At 37.4% G+C, this 12,982-nt stretch overlaps 1 protein-coding gene across 11 annotated transcripts in view; it reads left to right on the top strand.

Moving 5' to 3' along the window:
* Positions 1-12,982, top strand: part of RTN4IP1 (reticulon 4 interacting protein 1) — a 106,189-nt gene that overhangs the window by 84,071 nt on the left and 9,136 nt on the right. For 6 of the 11 annotated variants that reach the window (XR_015802535.1, XR_015802536.1, XR_015802534.1 and 3 more), the window contains 6 exons: positions 846-914; positions 1,144-1,268; positions 6,592-6,640; positions 8,134-8,270; positions 10,305-10,488; positions 11,828-11,920. Coding sequence is in view for 6 of the 11 variants with exons in the window: in XM_088161948.1 (XP_088018074.1) it covers positions 846-914; positions 1,144-1,268; positions 6,592-6,640; positions 8,134-8,270; positions 10,305-10,488; positions 11,828-11,920 (657 nt within the window). In the remaining 5 variants the exon portion in view is untranslated. Of the gene's footprint in view, positions 1-845; positions 915-1,143; positions 1,269-6,591; positions 6,641-8,133; positions 8,271-10,304; positions 10,489-11,827; positions 11,921-12,578; positions 12,944-12,982 lie in introns of those variants that run through there. The other 5 variants (XR_015802532.1, XR_015802533.1, XM_088161949.1 and 2 more) reach the window with 4 other exon arrangements.

A 12,982-nucleotide genomic window follows, 5' to 3' on the forward strand; every position in this document is an offset into this window, starting at 1 on the left:
TTCTTAATTAATTCTAAAGCTGTTGCACTCTTAATAAGGTCTATCTGGAACTAAATTCCTAGAATACTTTCTTCCCTTCATTTTTTTCTCTGAAAAACATGATCTTTCAGAGACTTGCTTCTGCAAGTTAATTTCCCTTCTGTGTTTTAGTTTTTGGTCCATTTCAGCAGTAGCAAGGGTGGAATTTGTTTGTTTATAAGTGCACACTCAAAGTGCCACTTGGTTTTTAATTGAAGGTAGAATTCTAACAAGAAGGGATTTGTTGTTTTTTTGTCCTGAGTTACTGGGAGTAGGAACTTTGGCTTAACCCATGAAGCACTTTATGGGTGCCCACAGAAATATTGATACTGTTTGCTTTCACCGTCACCAGTTGCTTTCACATTTCACCAGTTTTAGGATGGCAAATCCTGATTCTGCACCATCTTCACCCCTCTAATCTGGGCTTTCCTGGCATGGGAGTAGTTTGGGGAGGGGTTGAAAGATTATGTCTTACACATAAAACAATGGCAGAATTTATTTACATAGCTGTCCAGTCCTTAATTTAGTCAGTTTTGTGGGGTTTTTTTTTGTTTTGTTTTGGTTTTTTTTTGGTGTGTGTGTGTGGTTTTTTTTGTTTGGTTTTTTGTGGTTTTTTTGTGGGGTTTTTTTGTTTGGGTTTTTTTGGGGTTTTTTTTTTTGTAAAATAAGCTAATAAACTAAATAAGCTAAATAAACTGGTTTCTGATAAACAGTAAAGACATTCTGTGAATCAGAAAACAGATTTCTTTAACGAAGGAAACTTCTGTGTACATACAATTGTTTGCAAAGCTACAAAAAATTGATAGTTGTTTTCTGTTTGGTTTTAGGTGTGGGCAGCAATTCCCCCGTGGAAACAAGGCACTCTGTCAGAGTTTGTGGTAGCTAGTGGAAACGAGGTAAACGTTCAAAACTGTGGTTAACAAAATCTCAAAGTTGTAAAGACTGGCATTTTTCTTCAGTACCAAAGTAACTTTATTTCTTAGTGCTTGGATTGATTTGTACTCCAGCTGGTTTTGAAGATGGCTGAAAATGTGCAATACACAATCTGCAATTCAGTAAAGCTGTTTAAAATATTTCAGTGTCACATAGGAGCTGCTGTGTGACTTAGATATGGTTTTATTTCAGGTAGCTTTTAAGCCAAAATGTCTCAGTCATACAGAAGCTGCTGCTTTACCATATGTTGGTCTCACTGCGTGGTCTGCACTTAACCAAGTGGGAGGACTGAACCAAAGTAATTGTAGTGGGAAAAGGTAAGTAAATAGTTCTGGTACTAAAACTAAAGTTCTTAATTTTTATATTGATGAGCCACTTCTAAGACTCGTCCAGCAGTGATAAAGACTGTTATACCATGACATTCCTAAAGATCAGCTGTCTGAGGATGATGGATTCTGTCTACACAGCTGCTGAGAGAGGCCTCTTTAGAGGAAGGCTCAGATGAGGTCCCTATATAGAGGTATGAAATGCCCAGAAAAGTTGTGGATGCCCACACCTCCATAACTGGAAGTATTTAAGGCTGGGTTGGGCGGAGCTCTGGGCAGCCTACTCCAGTGAAGGGTGTCCCTGTCCACAGCAGACAGAGCTTTTTAGAACTAGATGAACTTTGAGGTCCCATCCAACCCAGTCGGTTCTATGATTCTATCATAATCCAATGTATATGTAATATATGGGCTATACAGAGAATTTGAGGATGTTATCTCCAGGAATTTATAGGGACTTTGCCTTTTTGCCTGTTAAGACAGCTAGCCAAATGTAATACCCTCTCAGTTATACTGGCCACGCACAAAAAGCCTTCTCAAGGACAGAGGTGTGGTTCACTCACTCACTGCATGCGTGGGCCATATGGAACAGACTGGTTTTCCAGTTTTTTAGAGAAAAATGAGCAGGTGACTGACTCTTATTTGACCTGCAGGCCAGAACTTTGATGAGGTCAGGAATGCAGACAAGAAAAGAAGAACGTGCAAGACGAGCAGCCAATGAAATAGAAAAATTGACTTTGTTTATCAGTCTGTTAATCTGACAGTGGCAGATGAGGAAAAATGCAGTGAAAGATTGGAGCAAATATAATTTTTCTCCTGATAATTGAAATTTTCAGTTATTTTGACCTTTGGATGTTTGAGTAAAGAGATAGCAAGATCTTCAAAATGGAAATAAGGGCAAAAGTAAAATATGGGAGTTGAAAAATGGTTAAAATTACTATGTTGCATCATAAGTTTAGGTAATAAACTAATTATTGGGCAGCAGGAGTCTGGATGCCTGACCTCTTCTTATCTTGACTGATACTTTGTAATGCAACACATTGCAAAGGACACTAGATCTATTGAAATTCTTCACCCACATCTCTAGAAGACAATTGAGTGAGTGGTCATTCACGTGTCACAGTGAACTTCATCATGAAAATATTGAGTAATTGTTTTTTCTAAAGATAAATAATGTTTTGAGAAAATGAAATTGCAAAATTTAAAGGAGTTTCAAAGAGACATAATTGAAATTAGCTAGTAATAAAATTTTATATAAGATCACCTTTTTATTTTTCAGTCTTTTCAGTATATTCAGACTTTTTATTATCATAATTTTCATGTGTAAATATAATTAACTTAAAGATAACACTGATAGGCTAGCCTTATTTAAATTATTTTTCCAATTTTCAGGTAAGTGTTTAGATTGTTAACAGTAAAATTCAAACTGCATTTGTAATGTGTCTTTACATTTAATACTTACTTTCATGTTCCAAATACATTTTTAATTACTCTGTCAGCAAAAAACCCATTTTAATGTACTTTAAAAATATTATATTTCCTATCTATTAATTTTGAACTTTAAAACCAGCAGTGAATGACTTAGGTGATGGTACCGTTTTTCCCCTGAAATATTACTTGTAGGAAGGTGTTTAAAATGCATTGAAGGAGCTGTGCAAAATTATATTCCATGAAATCTCAGGGCAATAATTTAAAAGAATTTATATACTGTTTCCTAATTTCTTTTGATCATATATTTGGTAAGAAGTTACCTACATATGTGATTTTATGTCAGTCTTTTTGTCTCTTGTAGTTGTATGTAAATAACTCTATAGAAGGGTATTTGTGCACACAAAAATATCTTACTTTGCCAGAGCTGCTGTATTCCTTGATGACAGCTACTTCACTGGTGCCCTAGTGCAATGTTAAGACATCTTAAAAGCAGTGAGATTTTTCTGTTGGTGTGTATTGTTCTCTTTGCCTCTTTTAAGCTGTTGGAGTGGGCTAACCAGAAGTACTTGCTGTTAGTCCAGTGTCTGGCTGTACGTTGGTCTGACAGATTATCTGCTCCATCTGCACATACTTTCACAGGTTATGTTTTTATGAGTTTCCTGAAGTGTGCTCTCACTGTTTGTGAGCCCTCCTGCAATTCCAGTAATTTTTCCATAGTTTTTATTCTATACCGCTCTAATTAATGTCAGTATTCTTGTAGAAGCCTAAATGTTCTTACTATACTAAATGTTCAAAATTACTCTTGTGTTGTGTTGAAGGTCTCTGTGGATAGCTGGAACTTCTAATATGTGCCACTGACCTGTTTCAGTAGAAAGTGGATATGCTTGTTCAACAACAGCTGTTAAATGTCTTGCTTTCTGTATGCACAAAATGAATGACAAAAACAAACCTGACAGTTTGAGAAGTTATTCAAAGTGCTACATTGCTATTAAGTAAAATTTACCTAAATACAGAGGCAATATCTTAGATTTTCATTTATGCTGGGCAGAGGTGCTGGATTCTGTTAATGTAACTTACCAAACATACACTCCTGGTTTATATGGTTGCAGTAAAAATTTGAATACTATAATACTGCAAGAATTCTTTTTTCAACGTCTGTGTGTTATTTCATCATTTTATCTGTTGAGAAGTACAAATTGAGTGTAGGTTGTAAATCTTCCTGCTAGGGTATACAGTGCTTGATCCAGGAATAAATTTTCTGGTGACATTTTGTTGGCATAATCAAATTAAATATAATTTTATATCTAAATAAAGTTGATATATTTAGTCTATAAAAACATTAATTTTATAACCATATAAAATTGATCAGTTTGTTAAATTTTTATCTTACATGTAACTCAGTTACTGAAAATTTTTAATTGTTTATAATCTGGAGAAAATATTAGACCTTGATCTAGAACCCCTACTTCCCACCCTCTGTGTGTTCTGGTAGGGGACACACACAGCTGCAACAGGTCCTGCCTCTCTGATGCTGGTTTCTGACCACACCATAGTTCCAAGCAGAGCCCAGGGAGATGGGCTAAACTTTCAAATCTCATGGTGTGCTTATCTGGAGAGATCTGCTCCCTGTGATCATTTGAACTGCTGGAGCCCCATGGGGAGCTTGGTGAATTTTGTGCCTCTGTCAGAATGAAGGAAAGCCTGGGGTACTAATGTTCCTTTTGTTATTTTGGAAAAATGGGTTCTCTTGGATCTCTGTCCAGGTCAGAAGATTTGTTAGTTTGTTGCCTGGTGTACATACTTGTATATTAGTTTGCTCCTGAGCTCACCCTGGCAGTGAAAACAAGTTGTTTCTATGATGTGTTTTCTCCTGGCTGGGTTTTCCTGGGGCAGTGCAAACAAAACTCTTCCTACTTTGGCACTTGCCACCATCTGTCATTCAGTACCGTCCTAACAGGGCCTGCACCTTCAAACACCCCCTTGTACTTGTGTGTCTTGCTGCTGTCAGTGCTGTGAAAATGCTGATCTGTTGAGCTGCTGCACATGGATATCCTGTGCAGACGTAGTTTATCTCAGAAATGAAGAGCTTTCTTGAAGTCACAATGTGTGGAGAGAGTCTTAATAATTGGAAGGTGTGGTAGAAAATGGCCCATGTAACATAGGAACAAGCCAAATCTAGAAAGTATTTCTACCTGAAGGAATCTTGAGAGCTTTTATTGAAGGGGAAAATAAAAAAAATGTCCTAGCCAAGCTTCTTCCCAAACTGAAAATGTTACCTAAATCCTTTGAGCAAATGGTACATTTTAAGGTGTCAGCTTTCCCCCAAATATGTAGTAGAAGAAATGCCCTTTAACTAAGGAGTGAAATCGTTAAGGTGGTTTGAAAAGGTGTTTTGGAAGCATCTCATTTTGACTGTCCTTTTCAAGGATAAAGATGGGTTTAACCCACTATCTTGAGTGTAGTATCCTGGCGCCTTTTCAAGTATACTGAAATTGAAATATGCATGTTGCTCCAGGCATCTGTCGTTAGAAGCCTGATTCTGAGGATAAGTACATTTTGGCAGATTTAAAAGCTGCAGCCTTTGTGGTATTGTGGTGTCATATTCTTAATCTGAATTTTGCAGTTTGGATCAATGAAATGGGAGGAAACAGTATCTGATCACTTACAAAAGGAGCATTTTAAAATGGATAGTGTGACCAAAGCCAAGTCTCTTAAGCTACTTCAAAGAACTTTTGTAAACTGAGACTCCAGATTGTATAGTACAGTTTTGTACTGTAAAAAGCAATTTCCTCCAACATCTTTTACTGTGAGATTTAGAACAGGAATTTCATCAGCTTCTGAAGATTCTGAGATTTTTCTGGCAAACAGAAGCTCTGAGAAACATGATGTTCCCCAATCCTATGCCAGGACTTCATCTTGGATCTTCTTTTTTGTCCTAGAATTAGCAAATGGATCCAAAGTCAAAGCACTGTTTGCAACTTGAGCTGCAAGGTTTTCTTACTAACTCACTTTTTGATGTTTAGTTATTTAATATAATATTTGAATGAAATTTTTGAGCAGTGATTCTAGTAGTAAGGTACTCACACAAGTAAACTTGTATTCGTTTTTTTTGAAATTTAGGGTTATCAGTTAAAATGAACTCTCATTTGCTAATAATTTGGCAATATACTCTTTCATTTTCTTGCTTATGTGCCAGTTTCCACAAGCTGGCATTTACAGGGTATTGTTGAGATGTACTGGAAGAAACTAGAAAAATTGTACTGCCTTTTTTCTAAAGAAAAAGATATTTTAATGGAAATTAAACTTGTTAATGGTGAGGGTACTTAATTGTATTTTTGTCTTTTAGATAAACAGTATGCAATATGAGAAAATTATGTTCCACATGTTCTGCAGTTCACAGTCTCCTTAAATAATGTGATACTAAACTAATTTTTCTCTTAGATAAGACCGATATATGTAAAATGTTGGTGAATTGGATTTTTTTCTTTAGGAGAGATGACAGTAGAGTCTGGGAGACAGAAAGGACTCTTAACTGAATTTTTGCCAAACTAAACAATTATGCTTGGGAAAGTGAGGACAGGTACAGGGTTTTTGAGTGGTATAAATGCTATTACCTGACAACTCCACTGCCTGCATTTAGTGGAAAGCACATATGAGGAAGTCTCTTTGGCTGTGCTGAAATAATGCTTTTGGCACAAGACACTTGATCAGCAATGTTAAGTCACATGTCTGAACAGTTAACCACTCTTGAATAACATTGAATGACAAAACCAATCTTTTGCTAAAAATAATTCAGCATCAGAGATGTATAAGAAACATTAGAATACATAGTTACTCCAGAGCTTATTTAAAGAACTATTAAATATATTTTAATTTTCTCTTACAGAATATTAATATTAGGAGCTTCAGGAGGAGTTGGTACATTTGCTGTACAGGTAATATTATCCAGCATGCCCAGGATGAATCTTCAAGAGTTTCAGTATGAAAAAAGAATAACAGAAGGGAATTGAGAGGAGGGAGAGAGAAATAGCAAGCTACTGATCAGTCTGCCTGATTGAGATAATTGGTATTTCCGAAAGTAAAGCATTTTCATATTTATTGCTTTCTGTTTTTTATGTTGTATTATTTTAAAATAGGAGGCAAGGACTTTCAAAGAAGGGAGTTGTGTGTAAGATTACATTTCACAATTTGGGTGCAGGAAATCTCTGATTGGTGTAACTTGAAATATGTGGCCTGTTCTCATTATCTTTCATTCAGCTCTGCACTCTAAATATGAACAGAACTTGGTGTATGAGCAGGAAAACTGATGGAGAATGTCACCTACCACAACTGCTGTAGTTGGTCAAACGATGTGAGAGGCCATCAGGCTTTTGTGTGCAGTGGCTGTAAAGCACAGAGGCTTAGATCTACTTTCTCTCACTGTCTTTGCCCTGCTGCCCTTTTGTCTGTCTGTTCCATTAGCTCTAAACTTTGGAAAATCAACATGCTCTTTTGTTGCTTCATTAGTTGTGGAACATCCTCTTTCATGCTCTTAGTTAATTTGGGAGTTTTGATTCTAATTACTGTCATCTCATGCTGAAAAATCTTTCTCTCAAGATTATAAAAAAAATACAGAAATTGGGTGATTGCATCACTTCTTTCCATGTTACTAGGCCATAAGCACAGTGGTTTTAAAGAGGTTTACAGCAGAATTTTTCGTGGTACACTATTTGCCTGATCCATGATAAAGCAGGTGACTTTCAGTATGAAAGGCTGGTTAGCCACTGACTAGTTACAATTTGTAACTGATCAATCCTGGATAAACGACGTTAATTAACCTACAATAAAGGTAAAAAGTGTTACCGTGAATGAAAAAATGAGATGCAAAAAGAGATAAATAACTAGCAAAAATCATTTACTTCGCTATAGCTTTTGGAGTAGAAGATAACCTGATACTGCCCCTGTGGTAAATCAGAGATGACTTCCTTCTTTTTCTTGTTACTGGTACTTAATCTATTTGCAGCAACATGAAATATGAAAGGGCATATTTAATAATATTTAATGATATGTCTGGTGATAGTTTGGTAGATTAGCAACTTGGACAGTACCTCTTGGTGTATGTTTTGCTGGCAGATTCAGATGGCAAACTGAGAGTCTTATTTGTCATGAGACCTGGTATCTTTCAGTGGCATTAAAAACCCCCCACACTCCTTCCTTCACACCAACTCCTCCTTCCCTACAACCACCTTAAATATTGATAAATTCTAGTCTTTATTTTGTCTGTGGGATTTGTAACAAATTATCCTGTATTGGAACAATCTTCCCTCTCCTCATTAAAGCTGCTCATTTGTTATATAACTATAATGAGACTTTACCTTTTAAGTTGTTCTCAGTATTTCAATAAATTTTAATCTTTGGACTTCTTTTTTTTCTTAATACTTGTTTTTAGCTAATGAAGGCCTGGGATGCTCACGTGACAGCAGTTTGCTCTCGTGATGCCAGCACACTGGTGAAAAAGCTTGGAGCAGATGATGTGATTGATTACAAGTCTGGAAATCTGGAAGAGCAGCTTAAAGCATTACCATTGTGAGTGTTTGTGTTGCTTAATACTGAGATGAAGGAGTTGGCAGTCAGACCTTCTGCCTTTTGCAGAACTTGCTTGACTCTATCAGAACTCCTTAAATTTTCCCCCTTGTTTCTAAAGCATTATTTTGTAAAGCAGATTCACCTTTTTGAATGCAGTTTGCAAGTGAGTATACCCATCACAGATTTCATTGTAAGACTAAGCCAGGAATTGGGAGACAAGCTCACTTCCACGTGCTTCTTTTCAATGACTGTGATAAGAACAGTTTTGTAGCTTCCATCCAAGTATGTTGGAGAATATACAATGCTTGAATAAATTGACATAATTCTCTGAAATCCTGAGCAAAGCTGGTAAATATAAAATTGATCTTGTAGAGGAAAGAACTATATCATAAAGAAGCAGTGACTTGCCACTGTGCAACTCAACTCGGAGTAAATTTCTCTTCTGTTACATTGGATACAGCTGCCTCTGAAAACATTCACATTTATCTTGTCACAGCAGCTATGTTTAAACTAGCCTGGGATTTTTCTCAAGAACAGAAGTATTTTTTGCTTTTGTAATCTTTCCATCTGTTTAAATGTAGTCTACTGTGACTTGTATTTGAATACAGTACTTACACCACTCTTTTTAGCTAGATTGAGCTAACTTTCTGGGAGGGGAAATAGAAGCTGCTGGATCTGTGGGAGAATTTTAGTGGCAACTGTGCTTCTAAGAAGCCATGTGCCCTTTAACTAGTGTGACTGTCAGCAGGCCTGAGGGCAGTGACACTGTATGGCAGGACAGACTTTGCAGTCAGTGCTAAATTTGCCTTTGTGCAGTTCAACACTTTAAATGCTAAACACCCATTCTAGCAAGTGACCCTTTCTAAGAGATACAGCAACAGTGTCCTGGGGTGCAGTTTAATGATCCAACTAGGCTGATCAGTCAGCTGTACTGACTCTTTAGAGTCAGCTACTCTTTCCAGGAGCATTAGTTTCATGGTCTTGAATGCTGGCAGCTAACTGTTACATTAACTGAACTTTAAACATGAAATCACACCCTTGGAAAACAGGCAGGAAAACTGTCATTCCAGAGAGATAAGGACTTTTCTATTTAATCTACATGAAGTATTTTCCCTCCTATTTGTAGGTTATTTAGATTAGACATATGTGTATATACATATCTATTGCAATCTGGAGATTGCTGGAAATTTACAGGTGAAAACAAGAATGAGTTGTACATTTAACAGAACAGGTGCATAGCTCCCTGTTGCCCTATTCAGCCTTTACAGGCCTCACGTGCTGGGATAATGAGAAGGAATAGTGAAACTGGCTTTTTGCCAGAGGCTGCATATACCCATTCCATGGGGGGAAGGTTTTAGATCCTTTGCATTGTTAGGTTCAATGTTAAATAGGTAGATGTGAAGAAAAGAGCTGTCAGGAGAGGTAAAATGACCTCTAAATAAATAAGGAGGTAAAAAAACCCAAACTTGGAGAAGTGAAACTGAGAATTGGGTCACAGAAAAGATGTGAGGAAATAAGCATTAGTAGAATAATTTATTTACGTAATTTTATCCACTGGAACTGACTTTCATGTACAGCATGTACAGGAGCTGTTTCTAGTTGAGGGCATGAGTCCAGACTAGCTTTTACATGTACATACCGTATTGTTCAGTGCTAGACCTCAGGATTGTTCCAGTAGTCTCTATGGGAGGACTGAAGAGATAGAGCTCTAGAAGGCTTTAAGCAAGTACAGAATGTAGTTCTGCATCTAAGTTTGCTTTTTGGAGTTTAAGTGTACTTTTTTAATAGCCTGTGTCTGCTGCACAGTGAATGGGCAATAACCTGTAAATTTAAATCCCATTGTACATTAAGATGGGACTTTGCTGAAGTCTTGGGACTTCCTTGCTGCTATCTTGCAAGGGTGATTATTTTATTGCATTGCAGTGACACGAAAAAATGTGAAGTAGAGCTGATTTCTGCTGTTAATTAGCTTAATTCCAGTGAAGTTATTTTTGCTGTGTCAAGATTTTAAACCTGTTCTTTATATGTCTGCAGGTTTGATTTTATCCTAGATAATGTTGGTGGATCCACTGAGAAGTGGGCACTAGATCTCTTGAAGAAATGGTCAGGAGCAACGTATGTTACCTTAGTGACACCTTTCCTTATCAATATGGACAAACTTGGAGTGGCTGATGGAATGTTGCAAACAGGAGTCACTGTTGGTTCCAAAACTCTAAAGGTATTTGGCAAAATCCTATGCACTTTGATATTTTGTAGTACTTTAGTGACTACTTCTGTGGCTTGGATGTCATTTACAGAGCTCACGGAGAGGCAGCTGTTGCATTGTCCTCGTATGTCATTAAGTATACTATTATTTCTTTCTTGCCCTGAAAAGAAATGTGTTAGGGTGGTGCTGCTGGGTGTATGTAGTAGTTTGGGGAGCTTTGAAGTTTGATTCCTTATTGTGCTTTCCATTGTGGCCTTTTCCATATAGCCTCCCTGGTGAGTCCTGCTGACAGCCAGGGTTTCATAGTAAACACAGCAAATTCCTGCCTCAGTGAAGTGAGGGCAGTTTTGTTACTTGCTTTAGGCTGGTCAGGCTTTCTCTCAAAAACATTGTTCCATGACTGATTCTCTTCATCCTGTTCCAGCACCAGAGAGCAATAACCATGGTCGAGGGTGGCTAGGAAGTCTTTCATCTCTTTCATGCTCATGTGTCTAGATGGTGATACTGATTTTTCCAGTTTTCATAAGTGGATCTTAAAACATTCTGCCAGTGGCCAGATCAGTAGGGCTTTTTAGAACTTTTCTCTTTCTTCCCTATGCTTATGTACTTGCTCTCCAAATGAATGCTTTTCAGGCAGTTGCTATGGTATTCCTGTGAAGGTTTGGCTGAATGGGATTTTAAGTCCTGCAGCAGTACTCTCACAAGAAAGCCCAAAGACAAAATGAAAAGGTGGGGAAGAAATAATGTAATATTATTTCTCAGTGTGCAGGTTTCCATAATGAAGAGGATTCTATGCCATATATAAAAATCTCTCTTTGGCAGATGATGGCTTTTATTCCTGTAATGAATTACTCAGAGGAGATGCTCTTGACTTGTGTGTGTGAGATCTTCCCAAAATGCTTTTCATGTGAGCTGCCATCTGTCGTTGGACAGTGATGACTTTGGCAGATATTATGGTGGAAAATGAAGTCACTGATGCTGAAGTGAAGGGTTCTGAATGTCACATTGCTGGGTTTATTTCACCCCCTTTGTGAGTGTACATGAACGCCTAACACCGTTTCTCTCTTATGTAACAAATAATGCTGTTTCTAGCTGCAGAGACAAGGTAATTGTTTTTCTCTATTAGCTGACTTGTGCAATTAGACACAAAATTCACCCTGATCCTGTTGTGGTAACATACTGGTCTGTACATTTAATATACATGCTTAGGTGCAGTTATTTTCAAACACTAGCATATATAACTTCCATATCTTTTCCTCAAGTTACTTCTTCAGAGATTCTGTCATTAATTTTAGTTCCCATTTCAGTTTGCTCTCATGATATTTTAATAGATTTGTGATCTTTCTTGCAGCATCTCCTTAAAGGAGTCCATTATCGGTGGGCATTTTTCATGCCAAGTGGCCCAAGTTTGGATGAAATAGCAGAACTGGTTGATTCTGGAAAGGTATGTCAGTAACAGTTACTTGGGTGTTTGTGCTGAAAGAGATGCTGCTTGGACTCAAAAATGGTGTAGTTCACTATTGGGAAATAAAATGTTAGGAGAGTCATGGTAAGGAAAGCTAGTTAAAAATCAACTTGTTCCAGTGTCTAACTTCTGCCTTTTGCATGGAATTTAGGAGTTCATAATGCTTAAGACTGTTCTGCCTTCTCCCTCTTTAGCATATGTTTTTAAAAACGCAAATCTTACAAAGTTACAAGGAGTAATATCGAGTGATTGATTATTTTTGCCAGTGGAATCATTTAATATGAACTTTATATGAAAATCATGTTTTAAGAGCTCTCACTTGGTTCGTTTGGACAAAATAAACATGGCTGTGTATCTGCATATGCAAAATTGCTTAGCCTGGATGGTTGGGTGTCCTGTCCGTAGTGTGTGCAGCATTAGAATATTCTGGTTATTGCATGTAATAGATGATCTCCATTGGTGGAGTGGTGACAAGAATCTTGTGTTTCATTATTTCAGTGCTGCAGAGTATGATGTTGGTGCTAAATCAGCACGGGGACTTGCAATGTTGTGAGCATTCCTAAGCTTCTGGGGAATGTCAGTGATTTTGCTGGGAAAGGCCAAGATAGATTACAGTCTGCTTTTGTGATCTTTTCATGTTTACGAGCTTGTTACAAAATATATTGTGGGAGTGAACAGTTGACTTCCTGTGTTTTGGATCGTGTGGTGATATAGGTCCCAGCAGTGTCGTCTTTGGGAATTCTGGCAACATGAAATTATCCAAGAGTAGAGAATATGGACGACTGCTGTTAATCTTTCTGCGTGGTAGATAAGCAGAAGAGTAAGCAGAGTCTGTCATGACTGCTGGTAGTTGTAGTATGTGAACTACCATCTTGTGCTCAAAATTTGTGCATGTTAGTAAAATTTAGGTCTCTCAGTGTCTGAGTGTTGATCCCCCTTTTTTGGTATGCAATATGTTCCAGAGTTTGGAAAAGAGTAAATAAACTGCTGTTGTATTGAAGACCTGATTGCTTCAGTTTTGCCACCTCACTGCTGCTGATA

The sequence above is a fragment of the Sturnus vulgaris genome, chromosome 3, assembly GCF_052056855.1.
Source record: "Sturnus vulgaris isolate bStuVul1 chromosome 3, bStuVul1.hap1, whole genome shotgun sequence".
In the NCBI taxonomy this organism is placed as follows: Eukaryota; Metazoa; Chordata; class Aves; order Passeriformes; family Sturnidae; genus Sturnus; species Sturnus vulgaris.